This window comes from Bos mutus, chromosome 4 (assembly GCF_027580195.1).
Source record: "Bos mutus isolate GX-2022 chromosome 4, NWIPB_WYAK_1.1, whole genome shotgun sequence".
In the NCBI taxonomy this organism is placed as follows: Eukaryota; Metazoa; Chordata; class Mammalia; order Artiodactyla; family Bovidae; genus Bos; species Bos mutus.
The window spans coordinates 47,049,917-47,075,358 of NC_091620.1; the positions used below are offsets into that span (position 1 = coordinate 47,049,917).

A 25,442-nucleotide genomic window follows, 5' to 3' on the forward strand; every position below is an offset into this window, starting at 1 on the left:
AATTTTTTTTTTTAACTGGATTTTCCCTCCCTGACAATTTATAGAAGGTGCTCAACCCGATTCCCTGGTAGCTCAGCTGATAAAGAATCCGCCTGCAACGCGGAAGACCTGGGCTCGATCCCTGGTTGGAAAGATCCCCTGCAGAAGGGAACGGCTACCCACTCCAGTATTCTGGCCTGGAGAATTTCATGAGGTCGCAAAGAGTCGGACAAGACTGAGCGACTTTCACTTTCACTTTCACCCTGGTCTCTAGGGAGCCTCAGAGTTTGATTCCTGAATAATAATGGATTTCCTACCTCTTTTCCGGGTAATTAAACCAAATTCTGGACATATTACCAATCTCTGGTAATTCAACTTTAAAATGGATTTTGTGGAGAATATTTCCAAAGGTTTTTGGTTTTGTTTTAATCCTACTTTCTCCTGTTACCCCTTAAATCTGCTACTCACTTTTTTTGAAGAACATGTTGCTATAGTGACACTCAAACTGAACACAGACACTTAAGACTATCTGATTTTCTACGTCACAGTGCTTTTAATGCCAAATCTGAAAACACAGCTGGCAATTATAGCGATTAAAGCTCTCAAACTATCCAAAACCTTCTCAGAACCAGCGAAAAGTGCTGTAAAAGAAATACGCCCATTCTGTGCATCCATTACATGCAAGACACTGCACTCCATCGTCACTCATTATTTTATTTACTACAAGGAGACCTAACAGACCAGGAAGAAGGAGACGGGCAGGGTTTGCGGAGTGCGGTAAACAGCATCCCTACAGCACCAGGGTTCAGCATGGAGAGCGAGTTTCTAGCGCCGGGAGTGGCCAGCCAGGTGGAAGCGCGAGCTCTGCGCAGTCACCGCGGTCGTCCTGCCGGGCCAATAGCGGAGCGGGCGAGACGGGGCGCGGCCGGCCGGGGCGGGGCAGGTTTTGGCTGCTCCCGGCTCGGCTCACGTGCGTAGGGCGGCTGGAGCCGGTGCCTCCCGGTTCCCCGCCCGCCATGGAGCGGCTGACGTTACCTCCTGGCGGCGCGGCGGCAGTGGACGAGTACTTGGAGTACCGGAGGTGAGGCAGAGCTTCTGCGGAGCCAGGAGGCCGGTCCGATCCCCTTCGCGGGAGGGGTGCTGGAGGCGCCGGCAGGGGACAGGCGCTGGTTGGCCTTGGTTCCCGGAATCCCGTTCCCGGGCTGGTGGAGGTGGCTTACTTTGATTGCAGGCTTCTTATTTCTAGTACTGTGATGACACGCAGTTCTATTCTAATAAGTCTCTTCCGAGGCAATTTAAAAGATCTCAGGCTCTGATCCCTTTGAGAAAGAATTATTAACTCCAGATTTACGCAAAGGTCCATTGTTCTTTTCTTAACTGCCCTTGTAGATCACACGTTGAGTACACCTGGCCTGTAAAAGCAGACATCAGGTTTGCATGTTCACTTTGTAATAGGGTGGGACGTGAACTTCCAAACGTGCCCCGGACCACGAGGTGCTGGTTTTAGGAGAAAGACTGACTGGTTCTAGAGAAACTCTTACCCGGGAACTGGAAGCGCAGCCGCCCCTAGGGCTTTTGGTAGTGACTCACTGCCTGGGGCCCTGACAAAGGCTGGTGTACCTGCAAGAATGTGTTCTTTTTTTTTTTTTAAGGTCTCCCAAGAAAGATTTTTGACAGTTGGGAAACTGGGTGAGAGGCAGGTGTGTGTGTGTGTGTGTGTGTGTGTGTGTGTGTGTGTAAAGGGGAAGTCAGATGATCACTGCCTCAGTGGGGAACAGGCGCAGCTTGAAACCTGAGCCACAGGGGTTGCTCCATCTCAAGGTGGTCCCGCCAAATCCCTTGGGTAAAGAGATTGCTATCTGACTGCTCTTCCCTCGAACTGTCTAGGTGGTATACTTCTGAGTGACGTCCAGAAATATCTAGTAATTCTGAGCCAGAAAAAATGAGGATGAGAAGCTTGATGGGTCAGGTCCCATTCCCTTTTAGGTTCACATAAGGCCAAAAGTCCCTAACAGCTTATACCGAGCTTACCTAGGGCAGAGCTGCTCCTTTCGCCTCCAGTTCTCCAGGCCTTTTCCCTAGGAGCACTATGCTGGGTCCTGATGTTGACTGGACACCTCAGATACTTAGGTGTTTAGGTATGTGGAATGTGGGCCTTCAGTTGTAGTCTCATTCCTGGCCTATGAAATGTTGGGGCCTGGGGCGAAATTATTTTCCAAACATAAACTACTTGAAATGGTTCTCTGTAGAAGTTAGAGCCTTGCTGCTCATAGTGTAGCCATCATGGACCAGCAGTGTAAGCGTTGTTGGGGAGCATTGCCAGCCCCATTGAGACATATTAATCTGAATCTGCATTTGAACTAGATCTCCTGGGGATTCTGTAAATCAAGTTTGAGCAACACTGGTTTAGAACTATATATAATTAATCTCTTTCTTTAAAAGTCTGCATTGATCTTAAGGTCTTTTCAGTAGCTGTTGATGTACTTCTTAATAGCTGTAAAAAGGTGAAATAGCCCAAAACTTAGCTCAGAATAAAATGCCCTTAGTTTTATTATTTATTTATTAGTATGTACCTTAATTATTTAAGGAAGAAAGTTGTGATGATTTCATAGCTTCTGAATTGGTTTTTATTTTATCTACCATAGCTAAAGGCTTGAAAGTGAGAAAAGGCACTGACTGCACTAAAAATTATGTAACATTCTGCAAATAACACTTTCCGTGACTTTTAAAGGGAGTATGTTCAGTGAGAAATTTCTTCAGTTTTGACCACATGCTTTTGATTATGCTTCCTTTTTTAACAAGGAGGACAATTCTTAATTTCCTAAGAAATTAATAAATAGCAGTAGCTTAATTTTTCCCATAAAAATTTGAGGTCTTACTTCCAGAATTAGAAATGATATGCCTGATTACTCAATGCATATGTTAGGTATGAAGTGGTGCAGATCTAAGGGTGTTTGTGGGTTCTATCATAGTTTAAACTTCTGGCCAGGGTTTGGAGTCAGGTATGGACATTAATCATGTTGTCTTCAGCATGGATGATTTTTGTACTATTTTGTTTTGGGGGCAAAGTATATTTAAAGGAGGAAAATATTAGAATTTTTAGCAGTTTAGTCTCCAACTTTAATGTGAAAAATGAGCATGTTTACTTCAGAATCAAAGGAGAAATTGAGATGAATATGTGGTAATTCTCCAGTGATAAACCTGGATCTGTGAAGTCGGATGTTATGAATTCATTGACGGTATTATTTATAATCCTTTTTCTTATGGGAAGCAAAAACTTTATTACTATTGTGTGTAATTTTGCTATTAATATGAGCCTAATGTAACAAAATAAAGCCAAAGCAGTCTTTCTTCTGACTATACATTTGACTATACAAGTATAGTTTAATTTTAGAGTTTATTATTTTTAACCCAGAAAAGAAATACACATGGCTTAAGAGAAGTATCTTTTGTTGTAGAATTGTTGGTGAGGATGACGGAGGGAAACTTTTTACTCCTGAGGAATATGAAGAATACAAAAGAAAAGTCTTACCTATGCGTTTACAGAACAGATTGTATGTGAGTTGGCAGTCACCCACGGGAATGGATTGTAAACTTGTGGGTCCAGAGACACTGTGTTTTTGTACACATAGGTAAGATATTTTATTGCTAAGTTTTCTGGTGATTAGGAAACATAAAACTGTAGCAGGGCATATCTTCCTTCTATAAATAACACTATTGATGATAATTGAGAAATATTTGAAAACAGCTGTTTATATAATATGGCAGAAATTATCTAAGGTTTTGGGGGCTGTATTTTACATTTTTTCTGCTGTATTTTGTTAGAACTCATTATGGAGTCCCATCACCTTAAGCATCTTTCCTCTTAGCATTGATAAGAAAGATATTGGTGCCTCCAGGCTTTGCTAGGGGTTTTTTAGTTTGGCAGGGGAGCACACTCACTCTGCCTCTCCCACCACTGGACAAGGTAGTAGAGAACGGGTCATCAGATTGCAGAACTGATTTTATTTTGTTTATTTATTTTTGTCAAATGTGTTTTAAAATTCGTTTTTATTGGAGTATATTTGCTTTACAATATTGTGTTAGTTTCTGAAAAGTGATAGTTACTCTGTCATGTCAGACTCTTTGCAACCCCATGAACTGTAGCCCATCAGACTCCTCTGTCCATGGAATTCTCCAGATGAGAATACTGGAGTGGATTGCCATTCACTTCTCCAGGGGACCTTCCTGACCCAGGGCTCGAACCCAGGTCTCCTGCTTTGTAGGTGGATTCGTTACTGTCTGAGCCACCAGTGAAGCCCATTTTAGTTTCTGCTATGTAGCAAAGTGAATCAGGATATATGTATATCCTCTCTTTTTTTGGATTTCCTTCCCATTTACGTCACTGTAGAGTACTGAGTAGTGTTCCCTAAACTGATTTTAAAGTTGCTTGAGCTGATCCACACTAAAAAGTTTACCAATCTACAAATAGAAGCATTTTCCCTCACATTTACTAGTCTCTTTTTATATGTTAAGAAATGTTTTATATGAATACCTTTCTCTTTTATTTATACACACACAGAGGACTGGTTCCAAGACCCACCGTGGATACCAAAACCTGGGGATGCTGGTGCCCCACAGCTGGGCCCTTCTGTTTGCAGATGTGGATTCAGCCAACCTTGGATCATAAACATGATCCTTGGAACATGATATGTGGTTAGTTTAAGCACAGATGTGGAACCCATAAACACTGAGGGCCTACTGTGTATTTATTGAAAAAAATCTACATTTTAAACCTATATTGTTCAAGGGTCAATCAACGCTGTGTGTGTGTGTGTGTGTGTGTGTGTGTATATGTATATCTTTCTTTAAACAAAAATACAAGCATGCAAGAAAAGGAAATACATGAGGCTGCAGCCATTGGTGTGTGTTACCTGCACTTGAGATTTGCATTTGGCTGTGTTTGTCATTTTCTACTTTAAATTTTATCACTGCTACAGATCGTAGTTGTAAAGCTCAAAAGGACAAAGCTGCTTCTTGGAAAAATCACAGAAACTATTATGTGGTTTTAGGTAAAAACTTTAGCTTTCTATTCCAGAGGAGCCACGGGAGAGCCTCCCGGTTCTGATCGTTTCTGGGGCTCCTTCCTGACATAGTCTTTGTGCAGTTGCTGTTTACACACTCAAGATTTGCCAGAGGTTGTTAGGCAGTTGCTAGGATGAGTCATGTGGTGTGTAGATTGACTTGAAATTTATTTAGCAACCCCAACTGAAAACACTGGAGGAACAGAGGATGAGGGTTATGTTGATATTGTTCAGAATTGAAGAGAGCTTTGGTAAACTTCCATTGACGTGAAAGTGGTAAAGAATCCACCTGCAATACTGGAGACCCGGGTTTGATCCCTGTGTTGGGAAGGTCCCCTGGAAAAGGGAATGGCTACCCAGTATTCTTGCCTGGAGAATTCCATGGGCAGAAGAGCCTGGTGGGCTAGAATCCGTGGGGTCGCAAAAAGTTGGACATAACTGAGAGACTAACTCTTCCACTGTTTTCTGGTAAACTTATGTTAGTTTTATCATTTATTCTTATGTACGTTTAGTGCCAGTCTCATATCTATGTACATATACATATCTATATACATATCTATAATGGTACAGCATAGAATTGAACTTCAAAATTGACCCAACCCCACTTGGATGGAAAAACTTCTTTAGTACCAGTTGCTCAGTGAGATCTCTGTCTAAATTAATTTTTCCCTATTATAAAAGTGAAACTTGGGAGGTGGGAAGGAGGTTCAAGTAGAAGGGGACATATGAATACATATGGTTGATTCATGCTTATACATGGCAGAAACCAGCATAGTATTGTAAAGCAATTATCCTCCAATTAAAAATAAATATTTTTTAAAAAGTATAAAAGAAAAGTGAAAACATTGGAAACATGGAAATGAAGAATACAAAGAAATGTAGAAAGAAGACACCACCTAAAGCCAGATGCTGTTAAGTTTTAACATGTGTATGTACTTTTTTTATTTACATACTTCAGTTCAGTTCAGTTCAGTCACTCAGTTGTGTCCGACTCTTTGCGACCCCATGGACTACAGCACACCAGGCCTTCCTGTCCACCAACTCCCGGAGTCTACTCAAACTCATTTCCATTGAGTTGGTGATGCCATCCAACCATCTCATCCTTTGTCGTCCCCTTCTCCTCATGCCTTCAATCTTTCCCAGTATCAGGGTCTTTTCAAATGAGTCAGTTCTTTGCATCAGGTGGCCAAAGTATTGGAGTTTCAGCTTCACAGCATCAGTCCTTCCAATGAATATTCAGGGACTGATTTCCTTTAGGATGGACTGGTTTGATCTCCCTGTAGTCCAAGGGACACTCAAGCGTCTTCTCCAACACCACGGTTCAAAAACATCAGTTCTTCGGCACTCAGCTTTCTTCACAGTCCAATTCTCATATCCGTACATGACTACTGGAAAAATCATAGCTTTGACTGGACGGACCTTTGTTGGCAAAGTAATGTCTCTGCTTTTTAATATGTTGTCTAGGTTGGTCATAACTTTTCTTGCAAGGAGCAAGTGTCTTTTAATTTCTTGGCTGCAGTCACCATCTGCAGTGATTTTGGAGCTCAAGAAAATAAAGTCTGTCACTGTTTCCCCATCTATTTGCCATGAAGTGATGAGACCAGATGCCATGATCTTAGTTTTCTGACTGTTGAGTTTTAAGCCAACTTTTTCACTCTCCTCTTTCACTTTCATCACGAGGCTCTTTAGTTCTTCATTGCTTTCTGTCATAAGTGTGGTGTCATCTGCATATATGAGGTTGTTGATATTTCTCCCAGCAATCTTGATTCCAGCTTGTGCTTCATCAAGTCGAGCATTTCTCATGGTGTATTCTGTATGTAAGTTAAATAAGCAGGGTGCCAATATACAGCCTTAGTTGTTAATTATACGTGTGTATAAATATTGAAGTAGTTTTTCATGACAGAATCATGGAAATGTTTCCGCACTGTTCATAGTAATTGCACACAAGATTTTTAATACCTCCTTGATACTCCAGCTAATCCAGTTGTGTTTGCCATGTTTTCCCCAGAGCTCCCACAGAATTTCAGGGGCTCACCAGCTGGAGGGGCACCTAAGGGGAAGGACAGACTCCACTTATGGCTCTTTACCTAGTGTTAGCCAGTTCTGTGTTATCTATTTTATATAGTATTATGGTCTGTAAAAGATATTATTTGAAGAAATGTTTTCACTGTTAGAGTTAGAAAACTGTTTTCTTGTAATATACTTATCCATTCCTTTATTATTAGTTTGTGTTGTGTACATCACTATTTAAAGTACTGTTGCTAATACTACCCTTATGCACAGAGCTCTTTATATACATGGAATCATTTTCTTAGGGTTTATTTATTTCAAAAATGAACCATCTGGCTTAATGGATGGATCTTTTTCTGTTTCTTGAAACCCTATTAAATGGGATTGGTTCTTTGATAACACTCTTTACAGTGTTGTGAAATATGTACAGTTTTTAAAAAAAACTTTGACTCTCATTGCTAAGTGAAAAAGGTATGTTATTATTATTTTAACTTATGTTACCTAGTATAATATTGAGAGTAATAAATTTAATATGATTTTACTGAGTATCATCTAATGAGAAGGAAGCCAGTGGTCTGAGAAAATTACGTACAGCATTTTAGCAAAGAGTTTTGGCTTTTAATGGTGTTAATAATTTATTTTGAAGTTTAAAGTGTGAGTATATTAAAATAAATTATATTAATATGTGTTTATTGGACTTATTTCAATTTTAAATAGCAGACCTGTGAAAATAAATGTAAATAATGCACTTTGATAAAGAGAATTTCATGAGCTTTTCTTCATACTTGTGGGTTGTGTTTCTATATTAAAGAATCTGTAATAGTATTTTAAGAGAATTATATGCTATATCTTTGTATGTTGCTGTGAAAATTCTCCTTGATTAAAAATTTAGATGGGTGAAGATTTTCTCTGACCAAAGCAACGTAACTGACAAGTACTGCATTTTAGGGGAGTGTATTTACACCTTACTAACAAGAGCAATGAACAAAAAATAAAAATGAGAAAGAGTCATTTTGCCTGTAAGAGAATACCAGTTGTAATTTCTGGCAGTATCTGCATTGTGCTATTATTTCATCCCTTTCATTTCTCTTAGGTATAAGCAACATAAAACTGACTTTGAAACGATTCCCCCGCAGCGCCCCATCAGTCTGCCTTGCCAAGTGAGGGGCTGCCCTTGCCGGGCTTGCGTCTACGTGCCTCTGAACGGCACACAGCCCATTCGCTGCAGATGTAAGCACTTTGCCGATCAACACAGTGCAGCGCCTGGCTTTGTATGCAATGCCTGTGAGTTACATTATGATCAACATATAAACAGAATGCTTTTATCCCCTTACTGAATGTTTGATGTGTCTCTGTGCCAATTTCATTCAGCTACAGTCACACTGGACAACTGGGAATGATTTGATGAACACGTACTCTAAAAGTTTGTGGAAAAACTTGGTTGTTCATATGCTTTTAGTCATCGACCTTAATCTCTAATCTCATGTAATTTGAATAAGGTTAAGTAGTAGTAATAGATTTTAAAGAATTACTAGATACGATCTAATTCAAAATTTCAAATTCTGGATGTTCTACCAACTGAATTCCATTTACAGAATAATCATCCTTAAAAAGGATTTTACAGGTCTAAAAATTTTTTATGATTCACTTGCAGATTATTATGTTACTGCATAAAACATGGTTTGATGGGAAAAACAAAATGTAGCTTGATGGTTTTAACACTTTGTAGGCAATAGCACCCTTATCTCAACGTGCTTGTGCTGTGCTCAGCCCCTTCAGTCATGTCGGACTCTTTGCGACACTATGGACTGTAACCTGCTTGGCTTCTCTGTCCATGGCATTCTTCAGGCAAGAATACTGGAGTGGGTTGCCATGCCCTCCTCCAGGGAATCTTCCCGAGCCAGGAATTGAACCCCCATCTCCTGCCTTAAAGGCAGATTCTTTACCCACTGAGCTGCTGCTGCTGCTGCTAAGTTGCTTCAGTCGTGTCTGACTCTGTGCGACCCCATAGACGGCAGCCCAGCAGGCTCCCCCGTCCCTGGGATTCTCCAGGCAAGAACACTGGAGTGGGTTGCCATTTCCTTCTCCAATGCAGGAAAGTGAAAAGTAAAAGTGAAGTCGCTCAGTCGTGTCCGACTCTTAGCGACCCCATGGACTGCAGCCTACCAGGCTCCTCTGTCCATGGGATTTGCCAGGCAAGAGTACTGGAGTGGGGTGCCATTGCCTTCTCCGACCCACTGAGCTACTGTATCTCAATACCTGTACCCAAATCCCAGCCACCGTTTCATATGCTCTGTCCCTTGATTATCCTTTTAAAAACCCTTTGAAATAGGTAGAATTTTTTAAAATTAGCTCCAGTATTTTTCTTCAGGAGATAGTTTTCCCAGTTCTCTTTGTAGTATCTTGAATTGAAATCTTATGATTAAATATATTATAAAACATTTTTATTGACAATGGCAGACATAAATTGTTTCACTAAGTATGGAAGTATTTGAATAAAACTTATTTATTATGTGCTTTGGTTTCTGTACATATTTGTCAAAAGTGTGAATGTTTAAGGGTTTTGTAATGGTATATTCTGGACTGTATTTCAATATGGTTTGTATTTTTATATATAGTGATTTCATTAAGATGTAAGTAACATGCTAAAAAATTCATACACAGTTGAAGGGTACAGTTCAATGGCTTTTATATTCAAAGTTGTTCACCATCACCACGATAAATTTTAGAATATTTTCATCACCCCCAAAAGAAATTTCATATCCATATCAATCATTCCTTATTCCTCTTACCCCTCAACTCTAGACAGCCAGTAACCTACTTTCTATCTCTATGGATTTACCTATTCTAAGCATTTCATGTAAGTGGAATCATAGAGTATGTGGTCTTTCCTGACTAGCATCTTTCACTTAGTATAATGTTTTTATGATTCATCCATGCTGTAGCACACATCATTACTTCTTTCCTTTTTTATTGTTAAACAATATTCCATTGCGTCCTTTCTGTATCTGTGAGTTGGCCTTCCATTATGGCTTTTATGGGGAATTGACTCAGGGACATGTTTCTACATTATTTCTTCACTACTGGGTTGTCCCCCCGCACCTGCTTTTAACTCAGTATTTGAGGAGAGGGCCTTCACTTCCTAGCTCTCCAGTGTTTTTAGCCCAGTATCCTTTAGTCCTAGTTAGTTTTTCCAATTTTTTGTTGCTGTTGTTGCATACTCCCTTATGCTTTAGCATCTTTTAGAAATAAGAGCAGTGGCTGGAGGAAAGGAGTTCAGGGGTAGAGGTAAGCACTGGCGTCAGAGGACAGTGTATGAAAGATCCAGAATTCAAGTGGTTTGGGCCAAGCTAAGTTAGTTTAGAGGGCATATAACTGATTACCTATATTTGAAAACATTGAACTCCTTTTACATTTTGATTCAGGTTCTAAGTGTTCGGGATTTCATAGTTGCTTCACTTGTGCTTGTGGTCAGCCTGCATATGCCCATGACACAGTAGTGGAAACTAAGCAAGAAAGACTGGCTCAGGGAAAACCAGTGGGGCAGGACGTTCCTTATGCAGCAATGGGAGGATTAACTGGCTTCAGCTCGCTGGCAGAAGGCTACATACGATTAGATGACAGTGGAATTGGTAAGTGATGATATATGAACTGTGAGCTTGTCATTTTGCTTTTATGTGTGCTAACAATACTGAAGCCTTATATTTGTTTTGCACTTTAAGTTATTTATGTTATTTTCAAAAAAATTATCTCATTTTTATTTTTTTAAAATGTTTTATTGTCATATGCAATGTTTGATTATTAAAGGAAAATTAAAAAACATAAGAGGAAAGATCCTTGTTCATGGTATTTAGATTATCCTGACTCACAGCTTCATTGTTTGTAATAGTGAAATAATATTTATTTTATTTGATGTGATACAGTTTACCTGTTACCCTATTGTATGTAAGTTTCACCATTATAACTACCTCATTTTGGAAACATAGGCTTTTGTACATGTGTACGTATACACATGCATGTGTGTATGTGATAGTTTCAGGTGAACTGCAAAGGGACTCAGCCATACATATATGTGTATCCATACTCCCCCAAACTCCCCTCCTGTCAAGGCTGCCATATAACATTGAGCAAAGTTCCATGTGCTATATAGTAGGTCCTTGTTGGTTATCCATTTTAAATAGGGCAGCGTGTACATGTCCATTGGAGAAGGCAATGGCACCCCACTCCAGTACTCTTGCTTGGAAAATCTCATGGACGGAGGAGCCTGGTAGGCTGCAGTCCATAGGGTCGAGAAGAGTCAGACATGACTGAGCGACTTCACTTTCACTTTTCACTTTCCTGCATTGGAAAAGGAAATGGCAACCCACTCCAGTGTTCTTGCCTGGAGAATCCCAGGGATGGGGGAGCCTGGTGGCTGCCGTCTATGGGGTCACACAGAGTCGGACACGACTGAAGTGACTTAGCAGCAGCAGCAGTACATGTCCATCCCAAACTCCCCAACTATCCCTTCCCCACATCCTTCCCCTTTGCAACCATACGTTCATTCTCTTAAGTCTGTGAGTCTCTTTTGTAAGTATCTACTGTAAATACTTCCGTTTATGTGGATTTTTGGTTTTATTATAAAAATTATGTAAACATAAGTGAATATTTTCTTGTTATAAAAGATTCAAATAATAGAGATGAAGTACAAATCCCTCTGGAACATTTCTCTTAACCCCAGATTCTTTCGTGAAAGTGAAGTCGCTCAGTCATGTCTGACTCTTTTCGACCCCATGGACTGTAGCCTATCAGGCTCCTCCGTCCATGGGATTATCCAGGCAAGAGTGCTGGAGTGGGGTGCCATTTCCTTCTCCAGGGGATCTTCCTGACCCAGAAATTGAACCCGGGTCTCCCACATTGCAGGCAGACACTTTACCATCTGAGCCACCAGGAAGATTCTTTAATAGAGGGTAATTTGCTGACATCAGTTGATTTGTATTATTCTTTTTAGCATACATTTTTTTATAGTTTACTATTTTTAACTTAAAAAATTTTTTTCAAAGCATTATTATACCAGGACATACAAATCTCTTGTTTTTTGTAATTGCTTCATAGTATTCCACATTTTATGTGTATATATATATAAACTGTGCTTAGTTGCTCAGTCGTGTATGACTCTTTGCAACCCCGTGGACTGTAGCCCACCAGGCTCCTCCGTCAGTGGGGATTCTCCAGGCAAGAATACTGGAGTGGGTTGCCATGCCCTCCTCCAGGGGATCTTCCTAATCCAGGGATAGAACCCGGGTCTCCTGCATTGCAGGCGGATGGATTCATTATCATCTGAGCCACCAGGGGAAACCCATATATATGTATGTATGTGTGTGTATATATATACACACACATATATACACACACACACATATATATTTGTATATGTGTACATCAATTTGTAGATGTGTGTGTGTGTATATATATATATATATATACACACACATAGCAGTTTATCTAAACGTTTTCCTTGTTCATGGTTATTTAGATTATTTCCATTTTATTTATTTACTCATTTTTGCTTTTGAACTTGCTTCCTTGTGTACTATGTAAATTTGAGTCTAAGGTAGATGGAGACAAGTGAAATTCTTGGGTTGAAGTGTCTGCATATGTGAAATTTTAATACATTCATTCTGTTGAATTGCCCTTCAAAAATGCTGTACTTGTTTATACTTACTCTAGTGATGTTGTAGTTTATCTATTTCCAAACATTTATACTGATCATTGATGTCATCACCCTGAGTTTTATTGCCAGTCTGATGTGTGAAAATACCGTCATTGTTTCAGTCGGTTGATTTCCCTGGTCATTAGTGAAAGGAGAGTCTCCTTATATTCAGTGGCCATTTTACTTTGTGTGAGTTGTCTGTTCATATGCTTCACTCATTTTTATGTTTTATATTTTCCCATTGATTTATAGGAAGTCTTCTTATACATATATGCTGTATACTAATCCTTTGTATTTATTTTGGATGTTTTTTCTTCCAATACATCATTTGTCTTTTGAGATTTTGTTGTGGTTTTACGGTTTTTAAACGTTGGAGGCAGGCCTTACCCTACTCTCATTTTATAAATATGCTTTCCTTCACTTTATTTAATTTTTTAAAATTCCATTCCAACTTATTTCATTTTACTTTAATGCCTAATTTTTCTTTTGTTTTTATGTTTAGCTTTCTCTTGTATCTGGAATTTATTTTTTGTGAAAGAGTAAGGTGTGTATAACTTCAGTTTTTGTCCAAATTGATGACAAGTTATCCAAAAACATTTTTTCCCAAATAATTTGAAACTTTATCTTTACTATATTCCATCATACTTATTTTATGGCATTGGCTTATTTATCTATTTTGTGCAAATATTTCATATTTTTAATTATTCTTCTTCATAGTGTGTTTTGATAGTTGGTTAAATTCTTTCTGTTTGTGTTCTTTTTTCAAGATTGCCTTGACATATTTATGTATTTTCTTCTCTTGGTTATTTTACAACTAGCTTGTTAAATTCCATAAATAAATTCTTTTCAGTTTTTATGGATACATGATTGTATTAGGCTCATGCGTCTGTTACAGAAAACCCAATTATCAGTGGCAAACAAAAAATGATGGTAGTGATGTTACTGATAATTATGGCTTTGTACTGCCAGGGTTTGGTCCAGCCTCTTTATGTCTATTACCTCATTTAATCCTCGTAACTATTCTGAGTGAGGTGCTATTATTAATCCTTTTTACAGACAAGGAAAATCAGTGCAGAATAGTAAAACATCTATTCTGTGTTATTCAACAAGCAAGTGGTAGGGTTGAGCTCAACCCAGAAATTGTTCTGGTCTCACTAGTCTGCCTCATTGTTGTCTATTTCTGTGCAACTACTCTATTGTTTCCATAACTACAGCTTTATAGTAAATTACTACGTATGACTTCATTTTATTACTTTAGAATTTTCCTGACCTATTCTTTCCTTTCAGTTTTTTCAGAACTTTGATATTATTTTTGAAAAAATTCTATTATTTTAGTTGAATGTGTAGATTAATATAGGAAACATACTGTTTTAAAATATTGAGTCTTCATTTCTTTGTTGTCTTCTGTATAATTACGTGGAATTCTCAAGTTATCTGCATAAAAGTCCTACACAATTCTTAATTTTATTTCTAGGTATTTCATCATTTTTTGTAGCTATGATACATGAGTTTTTCCCTTCCTTTGTATTTTCTAGCTGATTATTTAAAAAAAGGAAATATTTTAGGCAGCTTTTGTTACCAGTCATTATTACTTAATCTTAGAATTTTGAATGTAAATTTTTAGTTGATTTTGCAAATATTATTGACCCTTGAACAACAGGGGTTTGAACTATGAGGGTCCACTTATATGTGGATTGTTTTCAATAGTAAACACCACAGTACTACATGATCTGCAATTGGTTGAATCTGTGGAACTGGAGATACAGAAGACTGACTATAAAGTTATATGCAGATTTTGACTGCATGTAAAGGATTAGTACCCTTAACCCTTGCGTAGTTCAAAGGTCAACTGTAATGATATTTTTGCCTCTTCCTTTCCAATATTTATGACTCTTTTATTTTTGATTGAACAAAATGGCTGGTACTTTATGAACACTGCTAAGTAATAGTGGTAGTAGCCAACATCTTTGCCTTTTTGTGACTATTGGTCTTTTATCACTTAAGCATCTTTATAATAGAAAGAAAGGAAACCTCCCCCTTTTGACTCCTGAGGGATGGTGGGTGTAAAGAGAGGTGAGAATGAGAAGAAGAAACATAACATGTTTTTGTCCTGATTTTATATGTAGGGGAGCCTGGAGCAGAGAGAAGTCTGCCCTACTAGCCATGTACAGTCCTGGGTAGAGAGAACCTCCTGCTGGAATTTGGTTCCTTTGTGAGGCTGAAGGAGGCTGTGATTCCCAGCTCATAGTGGGTGCTTGGAAGGCAGCAGAGCTGTGAGGCAGCAGGCCTGCCATGACATCTGTCATACCAAAGGGCAAAGGTGACAGCAGAGCAGAGCTCGATGTGGGTCTCCTGAGCTCTGGGGAAATCGGTAGAAAAAGAGAGGCATCTGAGAGGTCTGGGAGGCTTCCTGTGCGACAGTGTTAGGCTACCAGGCCCTGAGAAGCTGAGAGATTAAATTCCAACTTAAGGCCAGCCTTTAGCACCTGACATCAGTAGTGCACATAGCAACCAGAGGACACACAGGGACCTGGCTGGACCTGAGCCCCCTTGTCGGATCTTCCCCACAGGTCACAAGAGGGAGGAGCTGGGAAAGAAGGGAGCAGGAATCTGAAGGCCTGGGCAGTTGTCCTGAACAGCACACTGTTCACTTTATAGGAAAGGATTCAGTTTGAAAAGCAAATGGGACTAAAAGTTTATTTCCTCTCCTTTACCCGTGGAAGGGGACAGGCATGTAGGGGAAGGGTGACGTTTATGAAGAAGTAGAGCACCTACCACTTCTCTCTGCAGTTTCCTTCCTTTGGTCCAGAAGTAGTGTATTTAGCAGTAGGTCTTTGTAGGTTGTGGTTTAGGGTTGTGGACGTTTCCTCGTTTTATTGAATAAGTTTTCTTTATTTTTGCATTCCTTGTCTTTAGATGGTTTCCCAGTGAGGAGTAGAGGAAAAATACGTTTATTCAGCCCTCTGCAACTAGAGGCTTTTTTTTCTCTGAATGTCTCACTTTTTATTATGTTTTTTGACTGTGTTAAGCTTTTATACTTATTTGCTCATGTATAGTTATGTTTTTGTGTAATTTTTTTTCTGTGAAAAAGATCTCTCAGAAATGCAGAAATGCTTTTACCCATTTGACTCTACTTTATACGGCAGATAAAAATCTAAAAAAAATTTCTTTTTACAGAAAGGATTTTTCTAATGATTCTACTGGGGTTCTAATTTATTTCACTTTTGAAATAACTTCTTTGTATCCTAACAGAGATTTAGTTTTCATTCTTCACATTTTTGTCCTCAGGTGCACCATCAGCTGAATTTTTAGACTCTCCAGTTACGGCCATGGACCACCCATTTCTAAAGGCATTTCAAGCATCATCTAGCTCTTCTCCAGAAACGCTAACAGGTGGTAATGAAATTAAACTGAAAAATATTTTTGGTTTTAGTAAATAAGAATGTAAATTGATATATTTTCCAGATTACTGTTTTTCCCCCAATATTACCATAATTTGATTATCATTTTTCTTTCCTATTACCCACGCACTAAGAAAAAACAATAAACTTAATTTTTAACTTGGAAAAACTGCTAAATTATGAAGATTCTGATAATACTATAGTTTGGAGCTTTAAAACCTTACTCTGGTTCATGTAATTGCTTTGATGTCTGAATAAGAGCACCCTCTAGTGGACTAATTGCCTTGATCCTTGATACTTTAGGTTCTCCCAAGTAAGATGTAATCCAGTGATAATTATAGGTTAGCAAGGTTTTATTATTCCTAAATTACACATAAAAATGAATGGAATTTATTTTTAAGCACTTTATTGCATTTTCTTTATTGTAAATAAGAATAAAAACAATGAAGGACTATATGATTTATGAGGTACTTACTATTTAAAAGTATTTTTAAATAAGAATTTTCCTTTTATTTTCATACAGCCTTTCCACAAAGAATTTTAAGGCTGCTTACAAAACAACACACAATGAAGAAATTATAAAATGTAGACAGAAGAAATTAAAACTAAAACAAAATGACATAATTGTGTCTTTTTTTTTTTTTAGTTAAGGTATAGTTAGTTGGAGATGGTTAAAAAATTATTTCAGTTGTGAAAAATTTGAAAGCAGATATTAGCATCACTTATGGTTGCCTATGCAAACTGTCTAGTCCATTCAGGTAGCTGTAACAAAATGCCATAGATTGGGTGGCTTATAAACAACAAAAGCTTACTTCTCAGTTCTGGAGGTTGGGAAGTCCAGATAAGGGTGCCGCATGGTGGTGTTCTGGTGAAGGCCTCTTCCTGATTCACATGCACTGCCCTCTTGTGTCCTCACATGGTAGAAGGGTTGAGAAGTCTCTTTGGCGTCTCTTTTATAAGAACACTAATCCCATTCATGAGGGCTCCACCTTCATAACCTAAGAACCTCCCAAAGGGCCCACTTCCTAAGATCATCACACTGGGCATTAGGATTTCAACATATGCCTTTTGGTGGTGGGGGGCACATACATTCAGACCATAGCACAAACCTTCAACTGTTACTTCTGTGCATTATCTGTTGTAGGGTTACATCAGTTTTTAGTTATAAAATGTAAAATGTAGTTGAAGAAAACTGAGCACTGATGTGAAATAGCTATATGGTGTTATTTAATAGTGCTTCCCTGGTAGCTCAGATGGTAACAAATTTGCCTGCCATGCAAGAGACCCAGGTTCAGTCCTTGGGTTGAGAAGATCCCCTGGAGAAGTGAATGGCTACCTACTCCAGTATTCTTGCCTGGAGAATTCCATAGACAGAGAAGCTTAGCTGGGCTACAGTCCACTTGAATATCTGGAGAATGTTTACTGATGAACATTACTTTTTTAAAAACACATACATACATTCTTTTTAATATTTTATTTCCATTATAGTTTCTCACAGGATATTGAAATAGTTCCCTGTGCTATGCAGTAGGACCTTATTTTTTTTTTTCATCTGAATGTAATAACTTTGTGTCTAACAACCCCAAACTCCCAATCCTGTCCCTCCCCCCTGCCCCCTCAAACATTACTTTTGTCTTATGATGCTTTCTGAAAAAGAGGGAATAGAATCAGTGATTCATTTAGATAATTTCTGGTTTGAAAAGTAAAATCACTTGGTAGGAGGAAAGTTTTTTTTTCTTTCTATTTTTTATTTAAGAATTTATAATTATATCAAATGTTACTTATTACAGTTGGCCCTTGAACAGCACAGCAGAATTAGGGGCCCCAACCCCTGTGCAGCTGAAAATCCTTGTGTAAGTGTATAGTTGGCCTTCTATATCCGCAATTCCTCCACATCTGGGCATACAACCAACCTAGTGTCGTATAGTACTGTAGTAGGTATTTATTGAAAATTACCCAAGTGGATCCACACAGTTCAAACCCATATTTTTCAAGGGTTTGTACTGAGATTTGATTTTCCTTGTTAGTAGGTACAAGTAGTCAAGTTTCTTCCTTAAGGAAACCGGAAGAGGACGATATGGCTTTCTTTGAAAGACGATACCAGGAGAGGGTAAGTCTGTTGGAAAATCTGCTTACATTAAGCATTTACTTGTAACAGAGACACTGTAGGGCAATTATATATTGATTGTGGGTCATCATTAAAATCTTTACTTATAGCTGGTGTTAGGCCTTGAGGCTTATTTAGAATAATTCAGAGAGAAACAGCTCTGCTAAAAATGATATTAATGGCCCACATACCACAATGGTGTGATCAGTCACCTAGAGCCAGACATCCTGGAATGCGAAATCAAGTGGGTCTTAGGAAGCATCACTATGAACAAAGCTAGTGGCAGTGATGGAATTCCAGCTGAGCTATTTCAGATACTAAAAGACAGTGCTGTGAAAGTGCTGCACTCAGTATGCCAGCAAATTTGGAAAACTCAGCAGTGGCCACAGGACTGGAAAAGGTCAGTTTTCATTCCAATCCCAAAGAAGGGCAATGCCAAAGAATGTTTAAACTACCACACAATTGTACTCATCTCACAGGCTAGCAAAGTAATGTTCAAAATTTTCCAAGCTAGGCTTCAACAGTATTTGAACTAACTTCCAGGTGTTTAAACTAGATTTAGAAAAGACAGGAACCAGAGATCAAATTGCCAACATCTGTTGGATCATAGAAAAAGCAAGAGAATTCCAGAAAAACATCTATTTCTGCTTCATTGACTACACTAAAACCTTTGACTGTGTGAATCACGACAAACTGGAAAATCCTTAAAGAGAATACCAGACCATCTTACTTGACTGCTGAGAAATCTGTATGCAGGTCAAGAAGCAACATTAAGAACCAGACATGGAACAACAGACTGATTCCAAACTGGGAAAGGAGTATGTCAAGGCTGTATTTTGTCATCTTGCTTATTTAACTTATATGCAGAGTATATCATGTGAAATGCCAGACTGGATGAAGCATAAGCTGGAATCAAGATTGCCAGGAGAAATATCAATAACCTCAGATGTGCAGATGACACCACCCTTATGGCAGAAAGCAAAGAGGAACTAAAGAGCCTCTTGAAGAAAGTGAAAGAGGAAAGTGAAAAAGCTGGCTTAAACCTCAACATTAAAAAAATGAAATTTTTAATTAAGTAGCAAGTATCCTTTTTTATCTGACTTTACATCAGAATCTATTTTGTCCTGACATGGAAGTTTCTAAGGGCTACTTCTAAGTAAAAATAAATACACCAAAATGTACAAATAATTCCAATTATGTAAAGACATTAAGCATATATATCTAGACAGCATATTAAAAAGCAGAAACATCACTTTCCAACAAAGGATAGTCTAGTCAAAGCTATGGTTTTTCCAGTAGTCATGTATGGATGTGAGAGTTGGACCATAAAGAAGGCTGAGCACTGAAGAATTGATGCTTTTGAACTGTGGTGTTGGAGAGTTCCTTGGACTGAAAGGAGATTAAACCAGTCAATCCTAAAGGAAATCAGTCCTGAATATTCATTGAAAGGACTGATACTGAAGCTGAAACTCCAATACTTTGGCCACCTGATGCAAAGAACTGACTGATTGGAAAAGACCCTGATGCTGGGAGGGATTGAAGGCAGGAGAAGAAGGGGATGACAGAGGATGAGATCATTGGATGGCATTACCAACTTGATGAACTTGAGTTTGAGTAAACTCTGGGAGTTGGTGATGGACAGAGAAGCCTGGCGTGCTGCAGTCCACGGGGTTGGCAATGACTCAGACAATTGAGTGAACTGAACTGAACTGAAATGAGATATCCAGTGAACTAGTGAAGTTGCTCAGTTGTATCTGACTCTTTGCGACCCCACGGACTGTAGCCTACCAGGCTGCTTTGTCCATGGAATTTTCCAGGCAAGAGTACTGGAGTGGGTTGCCATTTCCTTCTCCAGGGGATCTTCCCAACCCAGGGATGGAACCTGTGTCTCCCGCATTACAGGAGGATGCTTTACCATCTGAGCCACCGGGGATGCCCATATATATATATGTATAATGTATATTATAATATATATTATTAAGATATATATTATTATATATATAATATATATATAGGCATCTCCGGTGGCTCAGCAGTAAAGAATCCACCTGCCAATGCAGGAGACACAGGTTCCATCCCTGGGTTGGGAAGATCTCCTGGAGAAGGAAATGGCAACCCACTCCAGTATTCTTGTCTGGGAAATCCTTTGGACGGAGGAGCCAGGCAGGCTACAGTCCATGGGGTCGCAGAGAGTATATACCTTATTGGGCAGCACAGAAAGTTCTTTTGGAAAACACTGATCTAAGCAAAAGAAGTGGTGATAGAATCTCAGGGGGAAAGATGAAATGGTCAGAGTGAGAAAAGGAGAGACTATTATTGCAGCATCATCAAGGATTTAATCAAATCAGTGTTCTTGGAAAACACAGACACAACTGAGCTTTAGTGTTTCCTCATAAGCTTATGAGGGGCAGGGTTCTAAATTCCTTCTTTCCCTCCTCCAGGAACTTGGGCAGTGTTGACTGCCTTGAAAACATGTGAATGGTATTTGCTTGTGGCAAGGTAAATGGGGGAGTTCGTATCTGTGAATATTTCAGGGGATATCCTTGGCCCATTCAGACCTAGAATTTATGGATTTATTGGTTGTAGTTTTATTATGACTCTTTAGCCTGTGTGATGAATGGAGTGTAAAAACTAAGAAACTTAAAAAAAAAAAAAAAAAAAGAAACTCAAACGTAACAACTTTCTCTCAGCTGACCTGTACCATTCACATCATTAATGCTTGTCTTAAACTCCAAAAAACTGAAGACAAGCACCATTGAGGGAAAAGGACAATTAGGAAGCTGAATCTGATGGGTTCAGGGCTGCCTTTAGAAAGCAGTAACATCCAAATCTGGTTTTGCTTTTTGCTAATTGGTATCACTGGGTGTGGGGAAAAGTTGGTTTTGATAATTGAAGCTTTTGTGGTGAAATAGCTTACTAACTACGTCTACATCTTATTGAAGAGTTGCTTCTTAGCTTGTTTTATATATCAGGTCAACTTGTTTGGTCTCTTTTCCCTATAAAAGGAGAATTGTATTAAGGAAACAATTATTAAAGGTCAACTAGTTGCAGGATACTGTGTTAATGCCAGAAAAATTTTTTTAAAGGGAGCAAAAAGAGGTGTTTTGCCATTTGGACACTGTATTAGGGGAATCTATTTGCTAGGGGGGCTTCCCAGGGAGCATCTGCCTGACAATGCAGAAGGTGCAGGAGACCTGGGTTCAGCCCTTGGGTTGAAAAGATCCCTTGGAGAAGGAGATGGCAGCCTGCTCCAGTATTCTTGCCTGGAAACTTCCATGAACGGAGGAGCCTGGCGGGCTACAGTCCACAAGTCACAAAGATTCAGACACAACTGAGCACACACACACATTTGCTAAGTACCGTTTGAAATGAGCAAACACTGCTTTGGCTTTTGTTTGCATGTTTAGCATCTTTGATCTTTTTGATGTTGTGTGAAAGTGTTAGTCACTCAGTCATGTCTGACTCTGTGTGATCTCATGGATTGTCTCCTCTGACCATGGGATTCTCCAGGCAAAAATACTGAAGTGGGTAGCCATTCCATTCTCTGTGGGATCTTCCCAACCCAGGAATCGAACCTAGGTCTCCTGTATTGCAGGCAGACTCTTTACCATCTGAGCCAACAGGGAAGCCCTTTTTGATGGTACTACAAATCTAACACTTGACCCTAAATGAGAGGGGTGAGTGAAAGTTGCTCAGTTGTGTCTGACTCTTTGCAACCCCATGGACACCACAGTCCATGGAATTCTCCAGGCTAGAATACTGGAGTGGGTAGCCTTTACCTTCTCCTGGGGATCTTCCCACCCCAGGGATTGAAGCCAGGTCTCCCACATTGCAGGCAGATTCTTCACCAGCTAAGCAACAAGGGTAGTCCAAGAACACTGGATTGGGTTGCTGCTGCTGCTGCTGCTAAGTCGCTTCAGTCATGTCCGACTCTGTGTGACCCCATAGACAGCAGCCCACCAGGCTCCGCCGTCCCTGGGATTCTCCAGGCAAGAACACTGGAGTGGGTTGCCATTTCCTTCTCCAATGCATGAAAGTGAAAAGTGGAAGTGAAGTTGCTCATTCGTGACCGACTCTTCGCAACCCCATGGACTGCAGCCCACCAAGTTCCTCCGTCCACTGGACTTTCCAGGCAAGAGTACTGGAGTGGGTTGTATCCTATCCCTTCTCCAGCAGACCTTCCCTACCCAGGAATTGAACTGGGGTCTCCTGCATTACAGACAGATTCTAGCATTTATTGAGTGGTTATTAAGTACCTAGATTTATATATATATATAATCTTATTTAAACCTTTGGAACAACCCCTTACATAGTACCTATTACTATGCCTTTTCTAGAAATTACAAAGCTGTTAGCTAAATAACTTGCCTCAGGTGGTTAATCACTACTTAAGGGACTTCCCTATAGCTCTGATGGTAAAGAATCTGCCTGCAGTGCAGAAGACCCAGGTTCAATGCCTGGATCAGGATGATTCCCTAGAGAAGGAGATGGCAGCCCACTCCAATATTCTTGCCTGGAAAATTCCATGGAAAGAAGAGCCTGGCAGGCTACAGTCCATGGGGTCGCGAAGAGTTGGACACAAAGCGACTAATACACACACAGGGAATTCAAGTACTTTCTGTCTGATTCTAAGGCTTATAATCTTTGTCTTAGAATGGAGTGTTCTTTGAGGGACCTACAGGTGGCCTGTTGACTACTGGTACAGAGTATAAGTGTGATATGAGTGTACAATATTTATTTTTGGTTGTGCTGTGTGGCATGCAGGATTTTGGTTCTCTGATCAGGGGTTGAACCTGTGTCATCTGCAGTGGAAATGTGGAGTCTTAACCACTAGACCACCAGAGAAGTCCTACGTGTATGTATAAATGAGGTTCCCAACCAACTGAAAGAGGAGAGAGAAAGGGGAAAAAATGGGAAAGAGACTGAGGTGGGAGTCATTCAGTTTTATAATTTGGAAGTTATTTGTAAGTTGGTGAGATTGGGTAGACTGATTTTACTAGATCTCTTCTGCTTTCTTGGTATTATTCCTGTCACATTAGAAGATAAGAGGCCCTGCCTCCACCCACCCAGCCCCATAATTTCTCTTCCCTTCTCCTGCAGGGGCAAGGCAGTGGTGCTGCCTATGGGAATTGGTGTATGTGAGCATTAGTAGCAGTAAGAAGAAGACATGTTTTGTGTTCTTTGGAGTCTTTCCACCACCCCCCCACCCCACCCCCCACCCCCCCTCCCCCACCACCCAGGAAAGACTGTGTTTCTAAAAGATCAGAAGGCTGCTTCTTAGGGTATGCAAGCTTCTTCTTTGTTTCAGTTACAGTGGAGAAAGACAGCCTTCTGGAAGGTAACTGTTGAAATGCAGAAATCAAAATTGTAGGAAACCGTCCTTTAAGCAGTATGTGTTCCAGGAGTAATCCAACTGGATTAGGTGTCTCCTGTAATGCTGTAGGGAATGTGCACAGGCTGGATCTAAGGTTAGGCATTCAAGCTTTTTTTTTTTTTTTTTTAATTTTAAAGGCAATTAAAAATAATCATTTCTCCAAATCAATATTCATTATATGTTATGTTGTTAAAATGCTTTGGTAAAGTTGAAATCCAACCATACTTGATTATGTTTGTAATTAGAAAATTTTGTCCATCTTTGACAATGTTTCACGCACACACAGAGCCCTTGATAGGACCCCTCTCTGCAGGGTTCTTGCTTTTGTGCTCATTGTGTGAGTCCTCTGTTCAGTCAACACTCCTCAAGTCTCTTGTGTGCTGAGCTCTGTGTGTATATGTGTTTATGTGTGTGTGTAAGTGAGACTCAGCCTCTTCCCGCTCTCTGGCCCACTCTCTCTGTCTCTAAGGTGTTGCTGAAGTCTGCCCTTGCTCTGAGATAAAGAGAAGAAAAAGAGGAGCAAGAGGGATTGGGAGCTTGCATACCCCAACAAACTATATTTTAAAAATTCAGTTAGGTCCTTTCAACAATCAGGTTGTGGCTTTAGTATTTAGCAGCTTAAGAACTGCTAAATAACTGTGTAAAATGGCTGTGATAAATAAGACATGAATCCAAATGAGGTATGTACCACTTTTTTTTTTCTTTAGGATGTTTTACAAATTATTATATCAACAAATATTTTAAATTTTCAGATAAAAATGGAAAAGGCTGCTAAGCAGAAAGGAAAAGCACCATTGCCATCAACTATGAAACCTTCATGAACACTACTGGGGAAATTAAAACCAGCATCCAAATATGTCTTTTGTGTGTTAATTATTTAAACATAATAATAGTTTATTTTTCCTCAAATTACTTACATTTTTTCGATGTAAAAATGTCTTTTGAATGTTGCCTTATTTAAATGTGACAGTACCTTATATTACTTTTACCAAAATTTATGATTTATTACTTTATATAAACTTTTTTCTCTCTCCTAACAAATGAGGCTATTTTCATGTTAGTCAAAACCTTAAAGTACAGTAGCTATTTTGAATTTATAATAATTTAACCTTTTCAGGCTACTTAAAAATGTTAAGATGTTATTGAGGGTTTGAACAAACATTTCATTCAAAATAGTTAAATTAAAATCCTTAGTTTTTTTATTTTCTAAACTTTGTAATTTTATGTTTTAAAATAAAAACTTTTAAAATTATATAATTACTTTCTAGTGGTATCTAATGATTTTTAGGTTGTTTTGTTAATATGAGGGGCTTTCCTGATGACTCAGATGGTAAAAAATATGCCTGGAATGCAGAACACATGGGTTTGATCCCTGGGTTGGAAAGATCCCTGGGTTGGAAAGATCTGGGTTGGAAAGATCCCATGGAGGAAGGCATGGTAACCCACTCCAGTATTCTTGCCTGGAGGATTCCATGAACAGAGGAGCCTGGCAGGCTACCGTCCATAGGGTTGCAAAGAGTCGGACACGACTGAGCAACTTCACTGGTTCATAGGGTTGCAAAGAGTCGGACATGACTAAAGCGACTTAGCAAGCATGCACATTAACTATGAATTATTGATAAGTGTATTGACACCTCCTGTGTGCCATTTCAAATTTTCTTGGTCCCCCTCTAACCCCAGTACTGCTGTGAAACACTTCCAAGCAGACTTCTGACAGCTTCACATGGAAGCTGTTTGATGACACTCTGTCTTGGGACCATGCCGTTACTCTCTTGCTGTATTATCTAAAGATCCTCTGATACTGTAGCTTGGGATG

General features: G+C 39.3%; 2 protein-coding genes across 5 annotated transcripts in view; both read left to right on the forward strand.

The window, feature by feature from the left end:
- Positions 1 to 848: 848 nt before the first annotated feature.
- On the forward strand, positions 849 to 24,793 carry FAM221A (family with sequence similarity 221 member A). Of its 4 annotated transcripts, XM_070369435.1 has the most exons (8): positions 854 to 1,060; positions 3,438 to 3,611; positions 8,146 to 8,336; positions 10,478 to 10,684; positions 16,033 to 16,137; positions 18,173 to 18,255; positions 20,694 to 20,751; positions 24,379 to 24,793. In XM_070369435.1, exons 1-7 carry the CDS (start codon positions 996 to 998, stop codon positions 20,709 to 20,711), a joined length of 843 nt encoding a protein of 280 aa, XP_070225536.1. In that variant the 5' UTR covers positions 854 to 995; the 3' UTR covers positions 20,712 to 20,751; positions 24,379 to 24,793. The 4 variants fall into 4 exon arrangements, with proteins under 4 accessions (XP_005902931.2, XP_070225536.1, XP_070225535.1 ...); XM_070369434.1 differs by lacking the exon at positions 20,694 to 20,751 and having other exon boundaries at positions 18,176 to 18,255; XM_070369433.1 differs by lacking the exon at positions 20,694 to 20,751 and having other exon boundaries at positions 862 to 1,060.
- The window catches only part of STK31 (serine/threonine kinase 31), an 83,272-nt gene continuing 76,068 nt past the window's right edge, over positions 18,239 to 25,442 (forward strand). The window contains exon 1 of the mRNA XM_070369437.1: positions 18,239 to 18,255. The gene's annotated coding sequence lies outside the window, so the exon portion shown is untranslated. The remainder of the gene's footprint in view (positions 18,256 to 25,442) is intronic.